The sequence below is a fragment of the Chaetura pelagica genome, unplaced genomic scaffold, assembly GCF_000747805.2.
Source record: "Chaetura pelagica isolate M959 unplaced genomic scaffold, ChaPel_1.0 scaffold109, whole genome shotgun sequence".
Lineage (NCBI taxonomy): Eukaryota > Metazoa > Chordata > Aves > Apodiformes > Apodidae > Chaetura > Chaetura pelagica.
In genome coordinates, this window is record NW_009970725.1 from 5,364,768 (window position 1) to 5,387,880 (window position 23,113).

General features: G+C 37.9%; 1 protein-coding gene across 1 annotated transcript; it reads right to left on the reverse strand.

Annotated features, from left to right (window-relative positions):
• Positions 1-475: 475 nt before the first annotated feature.
• On the reverse strand, positions 476-21,510 carry LOC104396921 (desmoglein-1-like). The gene is made up of 17 exons (XM_010006830.1): positions 21,463-21,510; positions 14,827-14,862; positions 14,320-14,448; positions 13,467-13,622; positions 13,172-13,319; positions 12,080-12,243; positions 11,659-11,793; positions 10,735-10,920; positions 10,293-10,552; positions 9,269-9,411; positions 8,908-9,126; positions 7,445-7,711; positions 7,151-7,369; positions 5,058-5,206; positions 4,480-4,540; positions 2,849-3,057; positions 476-1,447 (listed from the first exon to the last, which is right to left on the reverse strand). Exons 1-17 carry the CDS (start codon positions 21,508-21,510, stop codon positions 476-478), a joined length of 3,501 nt encoding a protein of 1,166 aa, XP_010005132.1.
• Positions 21,511-23,113: the final 1,603 nt, after the last annotated feature.

Below are 23,113 nucleotides of genomic sequence, written 5' to 3' on the forward strand. Positions count from 1 at the left end.
GTCTTGAGTTGACTCATTATTTATTACATTCTTTTCCTGTCTTGTCAGTGAGGGGCTATTAACCCAAATCTACTTATTGTTGGACATCACTCAGCAGTACAGTATTTTAACACTTTTTTTATATGGCATTAGTCATGAGGATACTGTATGTGCACAAGGACCCCCTCTCACTGCTCCACTTGGTCATCAGGTCTATCTCCAAAAACTTTGGTACCGGCTTGTACACTTGTAGTGGTAGGTGTAGAGAAAGAAATCCATTTCAATCTAACTTCAACTTTCCCTTCACTGACAAAGTTCTGCATTTGACCTTGAATGGGGGCACCCTTCAGAGATCCTCACACATACAGGAATTCCTGAAACTTTTAGTGCTATTTCCTAGTTATAAATAATAATAATATTCTTGGTGACTGTGGTGGCAGCTAATTAGTGTTGGTGCAGGTGGCGATTTTGGCGGGAAGGGGCGCTGGCAGAGGCCTTACTGACTGGAGTACTGCACAGTGCTGTACTTTGTCACTCTTCTCCGGGAGGTACCAGGGGATGCTGTGCCAATTGCCTGGCCAAGGTGACAGTCAGCACTAAGCATCTGACCTGCACTGCCCAGGCCTCCCAGATTTGCTCCACCTAGGCTTGTTCCCCCCAGGCTGCTCATCCCAGACCCTGACACTACCCTCTCAGTGACCACCACGTTGTGGGCATTTGATAACTCCGAGGGAATATTTATTAAGCTGCCTGGCATGCCGGAGGCAGGCCTGAACACCCTTTCTGTCACCACCACATTTGACCCATCTACCAAATCAGGAATGCTCAGGGAGGTTGGGAGCCTGGAATTAGGTGCAATAACTCTTTCTGTGACGATAACATTGGACCCATCTGTGAGATCGGGGATATCTAACATGCCACGCAAATCAGAGGCAGATGCAGGACCAACAACCCTTTCTGTTACAACAACGTTGGATGCTCTCAGAGGGTCAACGCAGAGAGAGGGGGAGCCAGAGGTGTAGGTCTCAGTCACCGTCATGTTGCCGTGAAGCAAGGGATCTGGCATTGGTCTTGGGGGTTGTATGGTTGACCCAGATGTGTAGGTGTTTTCAGTAACAACTGTTGTGGTGCCAACTGGAGGAGGCATAGGTGCACTTCCATTGACAATTATGGTGGTTCCAGGTGGCGGGAGGTTTAGATCACTTTCAGGATTGGGAAAGGTGATGTTAACTCCTGACCAGGGTGGGTTGACATCAGGGAAAGGTTCAATTTCTTTGCCCAGACAGATCTCTGCCAGCGTCTTAAATTTTGGTCCTAATGTATCCAAATATGTTTCATCTATATCTTCTCCAATAAAGCTGCAGCAACCCACAGAGCCAACAGGGGTACCAACTCCTTCATGATCATATATTAATAGGCAGTCATTTGCTGGCCGACCTTCATCTTCATCTGCATACACAAATGCTTTCTGTAGATTGAAAAATCAGAAAAAAAGTAGAATTGAGTGACTTCCCATCAGGTTTTTAACCATGAAGACTCAAACCATAATAAGAGTGCCTCAACTGCAGTGCGTGAGGCCTGGCTGACTTGAAAAACAGGGCATCAGCTGGGTAAATTACATCATCAACATTTTGGTGACCTTGAAATAACTTTTATTCATATGTTACTGATATCTTATTCTTGTTTCTGCAAACACTTAGCATCTCAAATTTGGTCTGCTCTCAGTGGGTCTGACTGTGGGGTGAAGGGAGAGAGCAAATGGGGTGGGGGAATGAATGTACTCTTTGAGTAGCAACGTCCAGATGAAGTGGTAGGAAGAGGAGTGAAGCAGGAAACAGTGGAGAGGCCAGAACAGAGGTCACAGTGAGAAAGGCTTGGGAATCTGTTTTGAGTAGTATGGAGATCACTGATTTGTGATGGCCTTGGGGATGGTAAGGGAGTCAGCACAGAGTGATTGGTCAGGAAAGAGGAGAATTTAAAATGAGTGAGAGGCGACATTGGAGGAAGCAGTGAAGGACAGGGGGAGGCTCAGGAGGAGAAGGCAGAGCATTTGGACATTGATATGGTCAGCAGGAGTGGTAATCTCTGACGTCCCGTGTCTGGCAGACAGTTAATGCATAGGCAGTGTGACAGAAGTCCGTGCTCAGGACTTCAGGACTGCTCTGTTCTCTCCTCCACTGAATCATGTTTAGATTTTAAAATACAGCAATTCTTATATGTGAATTGGTATTCTGGTAACATATGCAATTATAGTATTCATGACTCACAACTCATGCTAATTACGAAAAGACATCACACTTAATCTTAATCATGTAAATTCCACATAATTTTTTAATCCCATATATAAAGCCTAATTATTATGTAACCAATTACAAAACTACATATTTGTGCCACTTGCAGTTCACAAGTCTTTTCGGGAACAGAAATGGCTATGAAAATAAAGCAGGAAGTGAACTGGTGTTCACAGTTCTGTAAGGATCAAAGTCACTTCATTCAACAAGCTGTACAGGAAGTACATGTGAACAATTTCACAAAGTTATTGTCCATATATGCACTAAAAAAGATGGCAAATATATACATTTGGTTGTCACGAAGCTGAAATAATCTAACTGCTTGCATATTCATAACTGTACTGTGTCCATCAGTTTTACAAAAAGTGTATTGAGTAATCAAAACCACTATGCCAGCAGCTAGTATCTACTACTAGTGTTGTAGTTTTTCCTACTAGTATAGTCAGCTTTGTTCTTACAGCAGTCTTATATCATGGAAGTTTCAATTTGAGTGGAGTTATTGTGGATTTCCACTATGTAACTTGAGGAAGAGAATTTAAGAGTAGGCTCACAGAATACAAGGAAGATCAGGTATTTACCTCAGAGAAGTAGTTATCTAGGAACGCCATGTTCACCCCTCCTTCTCGGTACTCTTTTATTGTTCCTCCAACTGATCCTTTTACTTCTCCTGCTCCAGAAATTCCTCCAGCTGTTCCATAACCAGTACCAGTGCCATAGCCAACTCCTGTAGTTTCTTCAACACCAGAAGCTACTACTCCTCCTCCTCCATATGTGTTTGTATATATATCTGAAAGCAGAAAAAGAAACTATCCTTCCTGTGCTCTGTGAAAATTTGCACAGGATTTGCCATTGTTCTTACAAATAGGACAATGACACTACAGAGTTTCTAAAGGTATTGTAGACTAATTTCAGTCATGGATCCATTCACATGTGCAAAACCTTGAAACTGCAATAAGAATTATGTGCACATTACTAGACATCTAAGACCTTGACTTTTAGTCTTGAGGCTAGGCTGCATGTGCATATGTGCTTTAGGAAATCTATGGTTTACTTGTGTAATTGGCTGAAGAAATTCCTGTCTGGTGTACATATATGCTGTCTTGGGATTTGCAGTAAAAAATCAGATCATGCTTATGAATACTTACGCAAATACATAATGTATATTTATGATCACTTCAGGGTTAGCATTGTTTTGCCTTAAACTCATTTCTAAAAGGAATAGCTTTGTAACTCATTTCACATTTTCTATTCATTAGATTGCAAGTGAGATTGGGGAGAAAACAACTGATTATAATAATAATCACCAGTGCTCATAATGCAGAATGAAAATGATCTTTACTATAAAGGATAAAGTCACACAAGATTTTATCTTCTCCACATATAAAGTAAATAACATCTTAAAATTTTAAATTTTCCTGGCAGCAGAACTTCCATGAGAATGAAGACTCTTAATTCATATTTGTGCCCCCAAATGCTCTCATTTGATTTTACCTTAAGGATGAGAACATTTTTAAATAATCAACAGTAATCACTGAAGCTCTGTCTTGCAGAGTGACATTTCTTCCTGTCAGAAGATAGAGAAAATGAATCTGTGCTAGGAACCTACCTTCCTGTTTTGGAGTAAGGAATGGGGAAAGTGAGAAAGTGGCACTGCAGAGCTTGATTTATTCTCTCTTGCCGTCAAATTATTTGGGTAACCTTACCTCAGAAGCATAAATGCAGTATGCTATCTATCAGCTTTTTGTCTAGGCTAGTGCACAAATGGTCAATAATTAAATGGCTACATGACTGGTCCTTTTCCCCCTTGTGGGAAGTGGAGCCTGGAAACTGGGATGAGCTGAACCTTTCACCACCAACCTAGAAAGTAAAATGTCCTTATTCTAGCCTCAAAATTGAGTTCTACTAAAACTGATGCCTTGAAAACACTCCATTCACTAGTTGCACTAATAAAGAAAAACTACCTGAGATTTGAAAGCCTTGACAGATATTTCAAAATAAATGGATTTTGCAGGAATTAATCTCCTCAAAGGCTTAAACCTCAGATCCTTCATCCTGGAAGATCTACTACCATATTTTTGACTATTTGTAAATAAAGGTTTGGAAGGGTTGGGTTGTAGCTGAGAAACCAAAGCGCTCCTTGAATCAGAAGACAAAGTTCTGAAAGATAGCTTTATGATGTTTTACAGAGAAAATTGTAGGATCTGCTTACCAGAGGGTTCACAAAAATCACCTCCCGGAGCTGTTGTTGGGCCAAGAATGTGTGAGACATCCTGGAAAACAACATTTTGACTCCTTAAATTATAACTTTGAAATTCGCATATGAAGACCCAGACTTTGTGAATTGTGTTAAGGAACTAGCAGTCTAAAATGTTCATGATAGTTATTAACTACCATCTCCATAAAAACAAACAAAAACTCACAATACCCCAAAAGAGACCCTATATGATTTTTTTTCATTGTCAAGTTAAAAGGTGATCAGGGAAGGTTAATTGTGTCAGCTTCTCCCACTCTGCACTGAAAAAGCCTGTTAGTTACTGTGTTTCAGCTGAGGGACTAGTAACACAAAACTGTTGGGCTAAACTAACTGAGCATAACTTAAACCACACAAACTCCAACTACAAATGTTTATTAAGAATCACCTTTCGTGTGCCTGGGAACGGTTGACAATGCCAGGCTTTTTTTTAGCTGACGAGACAATACTACTATCACTTGCATGCTTCAAGTCAAATGAAGTATTTTCTGTAAATAGGTGTTACTGCAAGTTTTAGAAATGTGGAGTGTACTGACCCTGTCCTCAGGCTGTGCACCTTCTATTCCCCATGGATGAATTGCCCCTTCTGTGCATTCAGGAACAGGTTCAAATCCAGTTCCAACTCCACCTGCAGCACCGGGTCCACAGCCACAACAGTCGCTCATTGACATCAAAATTGGAATCACTTAACAGGAAAGAAACAGAAAACAGGGATTTAGGACAATCTCTTCCTCCAGGAATAGCTGCTTTTCCCAGAGGGCAGGTGATCAAGGACTTTTGAAAATATGTTTTAAAATATTTTGAACCAAGCAGCTGGCAAGTGTAGCTCTTAAAATCATTAGCTGCTTTTGGAAATGTATGTATTTGCAAATTCAGAATAATTTGTACCTTTAGTTATAGCAGAGCAAAGCAGGGGTGGAGTAGGGCTGTTACTCCAAATTCATGCCTATACACCTGGGAACAAACTTTGATCTATCTCAGTTGAATGAATATAAGTTGCAGATGAAACAGAACAAACAGAACCAGTCTTGCTACATATAGCATTTGGTGGAATTCATTCTTGATATATAAGCATACATTTGTCTCTTCAGACGTAGTAATTGAAAAGAAATACACATCAGTAATAATAGACATGAGAATCAGTGGAGGGGTATTCACCTGGCTATAGTGATCTTTGGCTAAGCCTCCATTCACGTTTTCAGATCACATATATATAATACCTGATTTGAAAAAACAGTAGAGGCAAATCCCAAACCCCAGTTTTAACAATTGAATACATAGAGTGAGTCAGCTTTCCCAGTGTTTAGCTGTTTCATGGACTCAGTGTTGAAAGGTACTGAATGCTTTAAACATCAACATTGAAAACATCACTCATTTTAGCAAGGCACTGCAATATTAATTCTCCCTGTCTTTAGGTCCTTAACCTGAATGGCTAAGTTAGTAGCGTTGTACCACTGCAGAGGGAACACAGAGGGACAGTCGCCTGCACCAGAGTAAGGAGAGTGTCTAAAACTCTGTTTAACAGCAAAGTGAACTGAAGTTGGAAAGGGCTACACAGTGTACAAAGTGCTACCTCACACTGCACAACTAAGGATATGTTTAGTCCAGACTACTAACTAGGAAAGAATTCCAAAGACAGAAATGCTGTCTGTCCTATAATATTAACCATCTGGGAACTACAAACAAACCAGGCTTTTGCAGCTTCAAAACTCGGTGTTCATTGATTCCTGCTAGTCAAAGATCAAAACCCCAAACAAATTTCCCTCTTCAATCAGCAGAAAAACTTGTTTCCTCTGGTTTTGTAGTCAGTACTTATGCATTGGGAAATGTTAGACATTGATTGCTTGATGCCCAGGCCATAAAGGAAAGACAATCACATCCGATTGTCATGGTCTGAGAAGTAATTGCTTGCATAAAGTCTAACTTTAAAGACTAATTCTTATCCCTGAAACTCATGTTTCTTAAAAAATACTAAAACATGAGAAGAAACTATCTGTTTTGATACTGTTGTCACAAATGCTACTTCTATTAATATTATAATAATAATATCTGCTAATATGCTAATATGTTAATAATATTACATGCTAATATGCTAATAATATTACATTATTTAATGTAATATTTGGCAGCAATAGCCAAAAGGTTAAAAACATAAGGCAATTACATTTATTGCTCTACTTACTGAAATCTGTCTATGAGTTCAAAGGAAACTTATTCTATACATCTTTTCATACTCAGATTGAAGCTGATACTTGTCCATGTCTTTTAGTAATGTAACAGAAATACAAATTGCGAAGTGTAGGTGACAGGGATCTCTTGCCTGGAATCTTCTGAATCTTCTCCTAAACACTTTTGCCCTGACTGGTTGTCTGAGAACTGGATTACACCTTAGAAACAAAACCCTGAATCTTAGGAAGGAAACAGTTCTTTCTAAGTGAAATATATATAAAAATACGTAGAATATAAAATATATAGAAATTCTTATAATTTAAAGGACAATTTTTCCTGTGTCAAATGGCCCATGGGAGCCAAGAGGTTAACAACCAACCAGAAAAATCTCCTTATTTTAGAATTTAAAAATGGACTTTTTAGAAAATTAATAAAATGGTTTTCTTGATTTTATACTTACGAACAAATATTAATCCACCGAGAAACATCAGACCAATGGCAGAACCGCTGAGTGTGGTAGCAGATGTAGTATCTCTGCCGTAATATCCGTTTCCATTATAATCACCAGTGACTCCTGTATATCCTTCACTATCACTATATGCATCAGTGTAAGTCGGCCACTCAGTCTGCTCATCAGTTTGTCCTTCTATAGGTCCAGACTCACTAGGACCACCACCTTCTGCCCCTCCTCCACCTGTCTGATCTCCCCCACCACCAGTACCACCAGTGCCGCCACCACCCATGCCGCCACCACCCATGCCGCCACCACCCATGCCGCCACCACCAGTGCCACCACCACCAGCACCACCACCACCAGCGCCACCACCACCAGCGCCGCCACCACCGATGATAATTATTTTTGTGGCCCCACTGGTGCAGTAGTTACGACTGTCACACTGACAAGCTTGCACAGGAATTACATGTGGTTTAAGGCAGCGTCGGCCTTGGCTATCTCTGACGCTGATATAGACCCTATACAGGTAAAAATCAAAGTTCTGACTCACTAGTTCTGCAGAGGAAGCTTTGGAGAAAAAAAAAAGAGAAACATATTTAGATTAAGGTATTACTATAAATACCATACAGATCTATGCTTTTTTTTTTGTGAGTAATGTTCATAGAACAGAATGGAGACTAAATGTTGCCAGTCTAAAATCTTCAGTTACTTATATTTCTACGGTCCTTATTCAAAGTTGAAACTTATGATATTCGTCTATGCTAGCTTTTTTTTTGAGACAGATCAGTCTAGTCATCTCTTTTTAACCTGAGAAACATAAAAGGGGCAAATGCATACCTACAGCATTTTCCCCCTGTTTTTTGTTTGCACAAGTGTAAACATAAAAAAGTTTTATGCTTTTTTTTTTTCTTCTCTCACAAGGAATTTACATGTGTTTTTCAAAAGTGTTTTTCAGTGGTTTTAAAATAAAGTTACACATTTCCACCTGTTTAGGACAAATAGGAGACACAAGAGTAGTTGTAAATGTGATATTTACCATTTAACATAGCCTTCTATGCATACAGTAAGTTATGCAAATTCTGACATTTAGTAATGAATGATTAACTTGTTAGTCTGGCATGTCCTACTGGTTGAAACTGGAAAAGCTCCACTGAGCACTAGCTAAAATGTTTTTCTTAGAGAAATAAGTAAGTATAATTTGTACAATAAATTACATAAGCCGTAATCTTTATTTGCCATTTTCATATGCCTCTCATATAAGTGAAGCTCTGCTAACTAATAACTTCATACTCTAATAAATCAACTTAAGAGTTTTGTCATATGCTTTGAATTTTTTAGATGTAGAAATAAAAGAGTATCAAGCTTTTCCTTTTTAATTATCACATTAAATTTAAACCAATACAGGGGAATATCATAGCAACACTCAAGTAAAGTACAGTTTTGCTGCTCTATTTTTATCATGGTGGTCTTAATTTTCTTTAGAAGATGATAACTAGATTAGACACATGTAATGATTCTGATTCTAGTTCTAATGTGGTTTATATATACACACACACACACACACACATATATGCATATATACATATATGTGCAAGTTCAGAGCAACTTCCTGAATTTGTATGAGCATAAAATCACACTTAAGTAAGATTATAATTGTTTCTAATAACTGTTTTATTTGTAACTGAAAGGTTATTATAATCTGTTATCTTAGATAAGAGCTTATTGCTATGGTTTATTCTGTTATAAAATGCAGGTTAATTTACCATTTATTGATCTGATAATCCATGTAGTTTGAGGTTCACCATGTATGCTGAATGTAAAGGGGGCACCATACTGACTACCATCCATAGACTTTGCTGTGATAACCACTGATGGGGAATGCATACATACTTTCCTTAATTCAGTACTAATAGTTGGGCAATTGTCACTGATGTCATGCATTGAAAGCACAATAGTGCCAGTAGCAGTATATCGAGGAACCCCTGTAAAAAGAAGGTATTTGTGGTCAGGAGGGAATATGGATACCATAAATAATGCAGTTCATGTGTGAAAACTAGGAACAGGAAAAGAACAGTGAGAAAAATTGGAACAAAGAGTTTCAGAAAATTTAATCTCTTTTCTTACCTCTGGTGATAGCCAGAACCTCTGCTTTGTACTGTCCATTAATTACATAGACTGATTCCCAGTCAACAACTTTGTTCAGTGAGATTTCACCAGTATTTTGGTTGATTCTGAACCAGGCACCTGGATCACGTCCTATACTATACCTGTATTTGGTGAAGTAAAAACACTCAGCATTATGTTATAAATACACATATTACATATCAATTTTGCAAATATTTGTCACTTTCAATTTTTTTTTCTCTAAGCAGTGCTAGGTCCTATTGCATTTCACCTTGTTCAAGCAAAATTCCTTTAGGCTTCAAAAGACGCAGACTAGGAAAATAATTCAGAATAAAGTAAAGGCTTAACATTCCATTATATTTCAAAAGCAGTATCTTAAACTAAGAGAAAAATATATCAGGACCATGTAAACCTTTACTAGAACCCTTATTGATATCAGTAATTAAACCCACAGCTTTTTCTATATCATTCTACAGTTGTATTTGCTAACATGTTTCTCTGGTTTATGAAAAAATTTAAAACCTTTGTAAATTTGATATATTTATTTCTAGATAAATTAAAAAGCAAATTATGGTCCCAATAATGATCACTAAATTCAGCAGAATTTTTTTTTTTAATTGTAGAATAAGCTGGTAGTATCCTTTTCTATTCTGATAGTATATCACCCAATATTCGGAGTTTTCTACTTGCTCCCTTAGAGGTGCTTACAGATTCCCTATTTGTAGCAACTTTTCTAGACTTAGGCTAGAAAAAAAGTCTATTCGGATTTATTTAAGTTACAGCCTGTTAGAAAAAATATATTTTCTATCTCATTTTTCTTGTGCACAAGGCTAAGGAAAGTAGATTAGGAAACAAAACATTGGGCTGAGGAATATACTATTCTATTGTTATTATTCTGTTGCTAATCTACTGATACATTTAAATTGTTTTTTAATGCACTTTTAAAAAGACCTATTCTTCATCCGATTGAATTCTCAATTAGAAGAACTATTCCAACCAGACAGTTAAGCAGAGGAGAGCTTACACAACATTTGATGCAATAGCTCCTGTGTCCTCATCGATGGCTGTGTATGTTCCCACAACATAATTTGCTCTGGTGCTTCCTGGTACAGAAAACACAACTGAAGTTGGATGAAATCTTGGTGGTTCAATCACATTTTTTACTTGTATTGTGAGCGGTGTTCCAGATATTCTGTAGTCTTGCGCAACAGAGTGGTGGAAGGCAGCTACGTTCCTGACACCAATAGTCAGTGAGTGAGTGGAGATATGTTCATAATTCAGTTCCTAAAAGATAAACCACAGAGAACTAGAAAATAAATTAAAGTTCCTTAAATTTTATTTAAATATTACCTGTTTCAAATGCTTGAGTGACATCATTTTTACTGCTCATTTAATTGTTTTAACAATTAATTGAAACTATATTAAGATTGTTATTGCAACAGTTGAATCACAATATTTATCCATACCTTAATTACTCTAAGGATTCCTTGATTTGTAGCCCGATCTGTAACAATTTCAAAGCAGTTATCTTCATTACCGGATATAAAGAAAAACTCTGCAAACCAATTGTCTGTAAACTCTTCATCAGCATCCAGAGCTTGTATTCGTAGCAGTTCTGAACTGAGTGAATTTTCTGAAATACTTGCTGAAAACTGGAATGATAGATGAAGAGCTGTTAGCAAACACTAAGATATGTAATGTGATGAAAACACAGTTCACTGAAGAGATTCTTTTGAAGGATGTCCTGCCCACAGTCCATACCATTTTATTAAAAATAATTTGTTTGGGTAAACTGTGATTCTGGTTGCAGCTCTGAAGAGCTGTATCATCTTGAGTGTTTGCAGAGGCAGCTCAGAGGAAATAGATTTGTGCTTTTTTTAAGAAAAGATCGCACAAAGTTTGGGTTATTCTATGTGACCTGGCCATATTGCTCGGGTCTGGGCACCTGAATGACCTGAATACAGAGAATCATAGAATCCTAGGGGTTGGAAGGGACCTCAAAAGATGATGTAGTCCAACCCCCCCTGCCAGAGCAGGATCACCTAGAGCACATCACACAGGAATGCATCCAGGTGGGTTTTGAATGTCTCCAGTGAAGGAGACTCCACACCCTCCCTAGGCAGCCTGTTCCAGTGCTCTGTCACTCTTACAGTAAAAAAGTCAGTGTCAGAATTGCCTTCTCTCAATACAAAAACAATCTACATGTATTTGTGTTATTAGAATTGGTGTATAAAGCAACAGATTGGATTTTGAGCACACTTCAAGGAAACAATCCCAGTGGAACATTCAAATGTGAAAATGCTCTATGGGTTAGCAAGGACTGTGTTACCAACTCAGTTTTTGACCACAGTTTTAAAACAGTGGTGTTGCCTTTGGTATTAAAAACTTACGGAGCTTTGAGCAAGAGTTGGGAAGTTGTCATTGACATCAATAACTTTAACATTGCAACTGCAAAGAGATGATATTCCATCTGCAGCTCCATCCCGGTCAGATGCCTTCACAACAAGAGTGTAGCTACTATGTTGCTGTCACAGAAAGAGAAATGAGTGTGTTAGAAGGACCACCTGTACGTCTTAGACACTGTAAGTACTCACGTCTTGTCTGTATTTCCTCATGCTGGAATTTGCCTTAGACATTTTATTTTAACACATAGAAAAAAATGCATTTCTCCCTTAGTTTTTGTAAAAAACCCAATATTTTTCCTTTTTTCTACACCCCTTCCTCAGTGCCGCACTCCTACCTCCCCACACACTTTATAACACATATACATCACAACATCAATTTAATGAGGTTTGGAAAGGAAAATGTTACCTCTCTATCAAGATAATTTGCAATATGGAGTTCTCCAGTATACTTATTCATAATGAACATGGGTGGACCTGAAGGTTCCTGACTCTCTATCTTGAAGGCAATTTTTGAATTCAAGTGATTAGGCTCATCTGCATCTGTTGCAATTATTTTCATCACCAGTGTGTCTAAAAAAAAATAAAAATAAAAAATAATTAAAAACCAAGAAACAAATAAAAAAACCCTGTTTTGTTCCTGCAAACAACTCATCAAGACAATGCCAAAATTTGGTGTGTAAGAATGATATGATGCTAGCTATTCACTGACATTTACACAGAAAAACAAAAGTTTAATTTTGTAGTACTGATTCTACCTGAGTATTAATTACTTTAAAATGCATTAAAAATTAAGGTCAGATGGAGCAATCCAGATTTTCACTGAACTGCTTTAAGTCACCGTAGGGAATATGTAAAAAACGGAAAGTACTGAGATTGTAGATATTCATATAAGTAATTGCCATCATTTTACATTAAAATGTCTAGAAAGTAGAAAATAAGTGTTAGGCAGCATTGCCTCAGTGCTATTAATATATCTAATGTTGATTACTGTACTTTTGGTAAAAAATAACCATTTTAGAGGTTTGAGTAAGGCTTTATTTAGTAATGTTGTTCTGCAACTGCAATACTCATGCTACAAATACAAACATTTGAAATAGAAAAAATGGGGAAAACCGCATTTTATAAAGGAAATAAGTGTAGGTGTAATGTTAAAATATATATATATATAATAAATATATTATTTTTTAAACGAGAAGGAATGAACCGATTTATTTTAAATTTACAAATCTGAAAGATGTTGCATGATGGTATGGCCAGAAGCTGGAACATTCAGCATCTGTGTGTGGGAGAAAAGGGGAAAGGGAGCATCTCTGCTTAACTTTGGGCGACGAGCTGTAATAGCATGTGGAGAAGCATCCACCACTCCTTCCTCTACAGTAGCCCTGGCCAACAGATGTCATTGCCTAAGAAAATGTAGAATGAGCACCCCAGGTTTATAGTAACTGCATTCTGGGAGCTTCACTGGCTATGTTATAATAGGCATTACATTGTTACTTACTGTCCATACTGCTTTCTTCAATAGATCCTGTAAATACAGTTTGTGCAAATATAGGAGGGTTATCATTTATATCCAGAACTCTGACTCGAAGTTCGAGAGGTTCTTCCAAATCTATACCCGTCACTGAGTGTTTGGCAAAGCAACGTATCTAGATAAAGAAATTTACTTATTTTAGTATAAAAAGTAAAGTAAGAAAAGTAGTAACAATATGAAAAATTATTTTGTCTCCTTCTGCTCTCCTGGTCCCACTCTGGATCCATAATTATAAAGGCAAAAGTAAAAGGCAAGTACTTACAACAAACACTGGAGTTACTTCTCTATCCACTATTGATGTTATATTAATTTCTCCTGTTCTTGAATTAACAACAAATATTCCAAAGGGAGGACGATCAATTCCAACTCCTGAGATGCTGTATGTAACTGGATTGTTTTCTTCACAATCTGAACGTATCTACAACAGTAGACAAGAAGTATTTATGCCAGTTTACTGAGGACACCTGCAGGGCTTTTTTTGCTATCATTAGTTCCTGCAAAAATTTCTAGATAATTTAAGTTTTTCAATCACTCAACGCAAGGTTCAGTTGACACAACTGATGGAAGGTTCTTCTACAAAGAAGTCAGCCTAGAGATCTGTCTCCAATTAAGGCTGCACAGGCTTTCTATTTCTCTTAAGTCTTCTGCCAGGGAATCAGAGAGAGAAACTTCAAAGAGCATCACACTGTGGCTGGACTTCAGTAAGGGTATGAACATGATGAGAACATAGGAATATATGTTCTTTGCTCTGTTGCCCACATAAGTCATGTACTACCCTTGAATTTCTTCTCAGGGGTTTCTCAGGGTGAGAAAGAAAAGAAAAAGGTCACAATCTAGTACAAAGATGCTGCACATGAAGGGACTATGGTTGGATCTGTCAAGGAAGTAGACCAATGGCAATATTGTGGGAAGCCTTTTGTCACTTCTCAGCAGCCACATGGGTTCACCTTATGAAACTGTCTCAACAGAGCTGGAAATATTGCATCATCTTTCTTTTATTCTACATTCCTTGCTTTGACTACTCTAAGCAAATATACTTTTAAATGTCTCTGCTTTTATCAGCCTGTTTTTAGAAAAAATTCCTTGACAGTGAACACTTCTGTTTTTCTACTTACTCTAGCAATTGGATTCCTCTTAGAATTATCTTCTCCTTCTCTACAAGCTGCAGCAAATTTGATCCATTCACGTTTTTGTCTTCTGAAGGTTTTCCATCTTGCCATGCCATTTTCATCCCATTCTTTTACCTTTAACAGAGTTCCAGAATCATGTGACCAGTAACCTTAATCCATTTTAAATTAATACAGACACTTAGAATTTTCAACGATAACGAGAAAAGGGATTTTAATAGATCATGTGCTTTTTTTATATGTCTGTGAGTTCTAAAATCTAAGACTGCATATTTTTTACTTTAAAATTATTTCTGTGTACGAGATCTTCATTTAGGTTCAGGAGAAACGTTTCTTGAGAGGGTGAGCAGGCTATTACCTGCAACTGTTTAATATTTAAATATGTTTGCAAACTTCAAGCTCAGAAATGTCTTTGTTCAGTACTTTCCATTTCATATTTGCATTGGTTACATATCATTTGATCAGAAAATCAGTTTCTAAAGAAATATATATTACCTGTACATGAAATCCTGTGCTGAAATCCAAGAGTACCTGTAAGAACAGTAAGATTGGCAATAAGAATGCAGGACAAAACACGGCAAGCAAAACCCAACTGCCATACTTTGCTATGCTGCAGGACCAGAGTAGTATTTTTTCTCAAGTCTATTGTAATAGCCTATCTAGTCAGTAGTTACAGGATTTCCAGAAATGACTTTGTCCATTTCTTTTTTTCCATATCCATCACTTGAATTCCTTGGCAGCTTTTTTTTTTTTTTTTTTTAATCCTCAAAATTAGTTCTGTCTTTCAAGGCAGAACTTTGAGTTTCTGTCCTCAACAAAATACAGTCTTGCCACAGATTTTTAGGTTTTAATACCTCAACTGAAGAGATAAATGCTTGCAAGACCAGTAGTACTTAACTATGTAGTTTAACCAAAGAGAATGAATATGTTTTCTTGAAACTTTATGCTGAGGTTAAAGAGATTCAGCTGAAGATGGAAAGCCAATTGCAGTCATCAGGCTGATTTCCGTGGAGTGCAGTGAGTTTTGATTTGAGGTCTAACTATGCAGCCAAAGTCTTGGGTAAATAAAGTGGCAGGATCAGACACAATCTATAATACTTCAAAATTAAAGTAATATAGAATTCTCAATTTCCTGATTAGCACAATTTAAAAGAAGGCACACTTTAATTAACCTTGTTCCTAAATAAGGGGTGAAAATGAAGTTCATTTGATGAATGTATCTCTTCAGAGAATCTCTTTTGTGTTTAAGACCTGCCTCTGCTCTCTTTGGAAGATAAAGGGTAAAGAATATGGGATTTGCAGGACTGGATACTTGTTTCATTCATCAATGGGAGAAATAAAATAGGCAAGTGACTCAAAAAGAGTTGCAGAGTGTTGTTTTTTTCTGAGCAAATGTGGTTAAAATCTGTAGTTAGCAATTTTACACTTTCCTTATAATTTCCTGGTACTGTTCAATGATCTTATTTTTCATAGAATCATAGAATCCTAGAGGTTGGAAGGGACCTCAAAAGATCATCTAGTCCAACCCCCCCTGCCAGAGCAGGGGCATCTGCAGAGCTGAGCAGCATTTTTGTCTGACATGTTTGATCTGGTGGGTTTTATGTCTGTTATATTCGGGTAAAATCTGTGACAATCTTTTTTCTTTGTGCTAGCTTTACCTCATGGGACTTTCCTCACTTCATATTTATCACATTGTTCTGTCAAGGCTGGAACACAGGCACAGAGTTTTTCCACATACTACATGTTAGAACAACCTTTTACATGCAACAGGTTAATAAACAGCAGCTTCATCCTCCTTCTTCTCCCTTCCCCCTTCTCCCCATTTACTTTTATGCTCTAAGAAGTCCACCATCTGTCATTTAAAAGCAATGTCACCAATGATCTGATGTTGCTCAGAACATTCCCTGAGACCCTGGCACACAATCGCTGCCCAAATCTGCTTCTAAATGAGGGAATTTAGACTGTGGATTTGCTCATGTGGAGTGCATACACCTTGAAATTTATAGGACTGTTATTGGAGTAAGAATTTATTTTCTTGTTTCTTTAAGGAAGATACTGACATAAGTAGTTAAAAAAAGTACTCTGTAGAAAAATCATTGCAATATGTTCATGCTGTGTTTGTCTTGGTGACTAATACTCGTTTCAGAGAAGGGGCACTATCAGGCTCCGTTTAAACTGTGGAGTTTTTTCACCCCAGTGAGGACCTCAGGCACGTCCATTTATAATCCCCCTTGGAGCTTGGGATAAAAATGGGGGAGTGGAACAGACAGATTTCACCCTCATTGGAGAACCTGAAAGCTGAAGTCAACAAGAAATATCACTGATTCAATGTCTCTTACCAGCCAATCCCCCCAGCAGAGCAGAGCCTCCTTTGGTGAATACGATGAAATCTGCTCCACCCTTAGGCCGAAATCCCTTCTGGCATGCAAGCAAGCATCTTGACCCAAAAAAGCATGGGTATACACCTCCCAGTGCAATGTGAGTGAATCTTGTCTGCTATCTGCATCCTGTAGCCTATTCTGTTATTTAACAGCAAAACTAATGTCTCGCATCCAGTGACTTCACCGTCCTACTTGTCAAGCCTAACTGAAAACTTGTGTTCAGTATTTCTGAAACAAGAATCATACCTGTAAAGAATTATATTCTTTAAGGGCATGAATATTCATAAAACATTTGCTTTCAGTCTATAGAGAGTTCTCTTTTTAAGCACTATAGACATTTTACATTGGAGTTTCATCCTTTATTTCTGAGTACCAAAAATGGAAATGTCAGGAATATTTTAATCATAAATGCTGGGGACTGTAAATTTAAACCCTATATTTCCACACCTGTCCCATGCTAACTAGGGAAAAACCCATTCTGCTATGTGTTGCTAATAGCAGATCTTGAACAAAGTCTTGATGGTTTTAAATGAGGAGCCCTTAGCACAGTTTCTGCTATTATTTGAAGGCTGATCTAATGAACTTGATGTCTGCATTTGTTATGTCTCTCAGGTACTGCTATGTTATAGGAAGGAGGGCAGGCAGGCGCCAGAGAAAGTTGTCCAGTTCACCAGCTAAACCTCAATGATTCTGGAATTACATCTATCTGTCTTGATCCAGGGATGGAGGCTTCTCTGGCTCCCCAGCTAATGTTTTTTGGTTTCCCACTATGACCAGCAGTTACAAACACTGCCCCTCGTCCTTCTTGTCTATTCCTAATATCTCTCTGCAATGCAACCCCTTTTTCTGTAGTGCTACATCCAGCAGAGAAGTATTGTCTCCTAGTGGCTAATTCCAGCATACTCCTGGGTAGTGGAAAATACTTCCCTTCTAAACTAGTATCCACATACAGTACTTTCCATAGATTCAGTGAGTAATGATAATTAAAGCAGTAGGAGCCACTAGAATGTGTGGGAGACATCCTGAGGACCTTGGGGTAGGCAAGCTCATCAGAATGATGTCAAGATTTGCTTTGAGAAGCTGTGGAAAATTGGAAACTCTGTAGTGAAGCTAGAGGCTCGCTGCAAAAGCTGTTTCTGGTTTGGGTTGTCCTGCAGGCAGGACTCATGCTTATGGTGACATGTTTACGTGCACACTGGTCTGTCTGGAAGTTTTTTTATTGTAATGATACAGAGCTTGAACCTGGTGCCCAAAATGATGCCTTAGAGTCACACTGGAGTTATTCTGGATTCATTCTGATGTAACTGGGAACAGAATTAGGCCCATAGGATGTGCATGGTTCTTTGTACTTTCAAAGCAATTTACAAACAAGAATTAACTAATCATTAATTGGCTGCCAAGCAATATTATACGCAATTACGGAATCCTCCCTCCTCCACCTACTCAAATCTAAATGACTGAACACGCCTTTAACATCTTCCCAGGATTATTCATATTGGATCTGCTTTTCTCTTTGAAGTCAGCACCGGTATTGTTATTGGCCTGGATGGGAGGAGTGCTGAAAACTCACACATATTATATTAGTCATCAGGGTGCCATGGTAGCTCTGGTTATGTCAGCGTTTTGGGACTTTTACATCTTTCTTACTCAGCCAAAGCTCTGATTAGTACATGGTTGAAATAACGAACCCTTCCCTTTATTAATTCTGCATCTCCTTAGAAAATTATAAACCATTGCATATGAAATAATTAGAAGCAGAGTTGAAACAAAAGACAAAATCTCATATTTAAACAGAAGTAATTTGATAACTTTTCAATCAAAACATGAATATGTTTTTCTATTTTTCATTTTTGTAGATCGCTAATAAATGCACTTCTTCCAATGCAAAGGGGAAGTTTTTAGGATTATTTTTCCAGCATTTTGTTTTCTAATTCTGTGGAAGTGTTTCCATTGCTTCCTGTTTTAGCAACCGATGTAAATATTTTATATTTCATCCAGGATAAAGAATCCATTGCTATTTCAGCAGAAGTCTGACAATGTTCATATCAGTCAGAAAAATATGTTAACAATTTTTATTTGTTTTATTTTTTTATTCAAATAACTGATCACTTTGGGAAGGTTTTCACTGAGCTTGTCTCTGTTCTGCTGAGTCATATAGAAACAATGAATTTCTGTACAGTAACTAAGCTCAACCATTAGAAAAATAAGCAAAAAAATAACTTCAGTACAGGGTGTATGATATTACAATTCAAATCTGAGTTTTTCAAATTAGTCATGCTACATCTCCTTAAAAAATCTCCTCAATAAAACCTGAGTTCTAGTATAGCTCAGAGTGCTCTAGCTGCAAATGTTTGCTTGGGGGTATTTTTACTTAGAAATGTAAAACTGCAGATTTAAGAACCTGATCTTAAGTGCTAATTCCTGCATGCAGCACTGCTTTAGTTTCTATTTCTACGACAAAATTATTTGGCAGAAAAGCCTGCAGGTTCCTGGCTACATCCCGACAGATGTTTTGTATGCTTATGCAAGGAGGGGATTTGGGCCCTTAATATTTTCATGTGCAATGAAGGTATGGGTAGGAGGAGTAACCATGGCCTAATAACTTTGGGGGGGGAGCAGGGGGGGGAAGGGGCGGGGAAGAAGCAGCATAGATAACACATGGGAAAATGTAGCCAGACAAAAGTGCATGTAAGAGATGCAGTGAATTTAAAATTTTTAGCTGTCACATGATAGCTGGCAGGAGAAGAGTCATACCTGATCAAACAAGTTATTTCCATAAAACGTGTCTGTGCAAGTATCACAAACAGAACTCCCTTACTCATGAGAATAACGCCTTTGAAGTCACGTGAGCAAGGGTTGCAGAATCAGTCCCACCAATGGTGAAATACATATGGAAAATTATTAGTTTCAGGACTGGTAAGTTTTCTTTTTTTTGAAAGTGTAATAATACTAAAATATGTATAACTCCACAGCAATTCTATTCAGTATGACTTATTAACAATATACTAACCACACACACCATTCAGAGAGGTGATTTTAATGAAAGATTAATCAAGCTGAAAACCAAGACTGTTTCTCAGAGTACGATAAAATTTCTAATTTATTTAGTCTCTATAGTTTGTCCATCAGCTTTCCAGAAAGTGCTAAAAGGTGTTATTGTGGTGTACAGGCCACCATGAACACTGCTGTGCAGAACACATGTTAAGAAAAACAATTGTTTCCTCTGGGTAGTAAAAGTTCAAATATTTGATAGTCATCAAAGTATAATGGCAGTTTTCACAATTACTCCTTTTTCCTGACCCAGCACATATTCTTCATCAGCACAATTGTAATGATAATATACTGAAAGAATGAAAACGGCCTCAGAGTTTTTGAGTGAAGTAAAGCAGTAAAATCTCTTATGAATGGACAGATCTTAGATTCACTACAGTCAACTTCTTTTTGAACTTCAACATGTTAGGAGTGTGCATCCCCCAGTAACCGAGTAAGCTGAATGGTAGTAATGCTACATGAAAATCCAGAAGTGTTAGTGCAATGTGAAACATGCCAGTTTCAGAGACCTCTGCGTTGCGTTAAACAAGCAGGAGCTCATCTGAATCGTAACTTGCTTTTGCCAAGTTTGTCATTGTTTGCTTGGCAGCTGCGCTGTTTTGATTAGTTCTACTTTACTGACTGCAGAGCTGTCAGCTAAAATTAATGGAGTATCTTTTCAAAGTAAGTGTTAGAATTTCATATTCTATAACAAAAAACACTTTTTCCCCGATTATGGTATTTCTAAAGGGATCAGTAACGAGAAGTATCCAAACATTTACACTAATACATTGTGTAAAATGAAAGCCACAGATGGACATAACTAAAACAGAAATCCTATTCTTTTCAATCTTCATGGCTTTAAACCTCTACCTAGTTTTAAAAGAGCAGCACAAATGAGTGGAAATAATCCAAACAAAAATCAGATTGCTGGAGTAGAAGAGAAGTCTGGATAATTTCTGTGCCCTGATAAACACACTGTACAACTTTGCCACTTGACTATAGCCTCAACTTTCCTTTCACAGTGAGAAAAACAAGCCCAAAGAAAGAGTGACACTTTCACTATGCCTTCACTTGCCTAGCACATGGCGCTTCAGACACGAATGCACTACAAGACAGGAAATCTTTGTAAAGTGAAATAGTAAACTGAATCTTGATTTTTGTTTAGCTAAGGTCTGCACTAAATTTCACGGGTTTTTGCTTAAATATAGACATAGGAATTGGTCAGCTCTGAAGTGCTCTTGCTAATCAGTTTAGAAAAAGAGATTTGCTCTTCATATTCCCTCAATTGATTAAAAAAAAAAAAAAAAAGACATAGAACCCCCAAAAAAGACATAGAACCAAATAACATCCAGTCAAATAACTAGTATTTTCTAAATGCTGTTTTTTTATTAATAACTGTGACTCCTTAAATAGCAGCCACAGACAACACTGACCTGAACAGTCATGCATTAAACACAGAAAGTTAGATTCAACATCAACAGACTGCAGAAAGTCATAATCATATTAAAAATCTGTCAGCATTTAATGAAAAATTGAATTATTTGTGTAGAACCTCCAGAAGCACAGTTTAAAATAAGCACAGCTTTACGTTCTATGCTAAATTTATCTACATTTTTTTGAAGGGGTCATTTACACTGTAAAATGCAATGCTTTGCTGAGGAAGATACCACTGGCATAATCACAGAGTTTACAGATACTGTTTTAAAATCTGACTTACCAATAAAAGGAACAGAAAAGCAGGCGTTTGGTGAGGGAGCCAATCCATGGCATCTGCCTTCTCGGATACAAGTCCAACTGAGTTATGGTTCCTTTTCCCCTCCCCCCACCCAACTCCAGTGTCTGTTTAAAAAGACACTCAGTAGATGTCCGTATACTCAGCCCTTCAAGGTGTCTCTGCCTCCCTCTGAGGGAAGCACTGAAGATGCTGTATAACAGAGTGTCTTTCCCCACCCCAAAAGCCTGGGCTGGTCTCACCTGAAATGCTTGACAACATCATTATTGCTTGCAGGTAAAAGCTAAGAGACACACCTTAATTCTTATTGCACTGAAACCCTTTGTTGGATACGAAAGGGTACATTTTAAAAACAGAAGGCAAGCTTCGCTGGGAAGATACCGAGTGATTTATAAATTACTCACAACATAAGGAATCATTAAAATGGTAACTTATCATAGCTTTGAATGCAATTACCAGTTTTCTCCTTGCACCAAGTATAATAGACGAGATTAATGAATATTGCTGCAAATAATATGGGCTTGAATAAATGATTAGTTTGAATTTAAAAAGTCCAATTTTTTTACTTCCAGGGGTGAAGAAGTCAGTTCATGCACATTGTTCACAGAAGAGCAGCACTTGGAGAAGAATGGCTTGTCATTCAAGAGGTAACATACTAATTTTGGGAAAAAAAAACAGTGTTTTATTCATTAGGCCACAGGAATATCTGAAGCAGATATTCTACCAGCTGCAAAGTCTCCTCGTGTCATACCTTTCCTTTCCTAAGGGTTGTGCTCTCCCTGACACTATGGAGAGGGCCATGTACCCATGCTCCGTGCCAGAAAAACTAGAGAGCTGCTCAAAACAACAGTGAAGGTAGGATGTGTTGCACAGCCCACTTCTGGCCTCATTTTGCATGGCAAGAACACAAATATGTGAGGGATGGAGAAATCCAAGAGGATTTCTCACTTTGCTCAGCAATAGGTCCCTCCATTCTTCAGCAGAGGCATTGTAAGTCCTTCCTTGCATTCTTGGGCCACCTGAACCACCCCATAATAGGCAAGAAAAAGACAAAGGTTCTGCTGTGCCACTTAACCTGGGAGGAGAGTCCATACTTCATCTCCAAAAGTGCAATATGACTGGTGTGCTCCTGAGCTTGCCAAGCCCACCAGAGTGCTGGGAATCTCCAAGAATTGAACTCAAGCTGGGAAAAGAGGGCTCAGCACCTCTGGGGTTACTCAGCACCTCCTGGGCTGAGGTCCCATCCTCCTGCTGGGTAAGCAGCTTCACGGCATGTTGCGCCTACACGCTGCTTAGCAGGGGTGCTTTGCTGCCTTGCAGCTGGCTGGGCCTGCCCATGACAGTCGTGCATGTCCCTGCTGTCACTCAGCTTTTGGTACTAAGCTCAAAATGCCCAGACTTGAGTCACTGAGGCAAACCAGAACAGGCAATGTTAAATGGATTGCATTTAGGTTTTTCCTTTTCCTGGAAATTTTCAATAATCTGAAATTTGCTTTTGGATTAAGTATAAAGAGAAAGGTATTTCTTTCAGAAATAAAATATGCCTATTCTTTTGTGAACCGAAGTATTGTATTTCAGAATTTTTGCTTAATCAATTATTCCCAAAGATGCCAATTTAAAAACATATTTTCATCTA

What these genes read in the sequence shown, in the direction of transcription:
- LOC104396921 (XM_010006830.1), bottom strand. Translation starts at nt 21,510, where the DNA reads ATGGATTGGCTCCCTCACCAAACGCCTGCTTTTCTGTTCCTTTTATTG. An exon ending in GAATCCTTAGAGTAATTAAG is followed by an intron (nt 10,553 to 10,734) that starts GTATGGATAAAT and finishes TTTATCTTTTAG; the next exon opens with GAACTGAATTATGAACATAT. An exon ending in GATTATCAGATCAATAAATG is followed by an intron (nt 7,712 to 8,907) that starts GTAAATTAACCT and finishes TTTTCTCCAAAG; the next exon opens with CTTCCTCTGCAGAACTAGTG.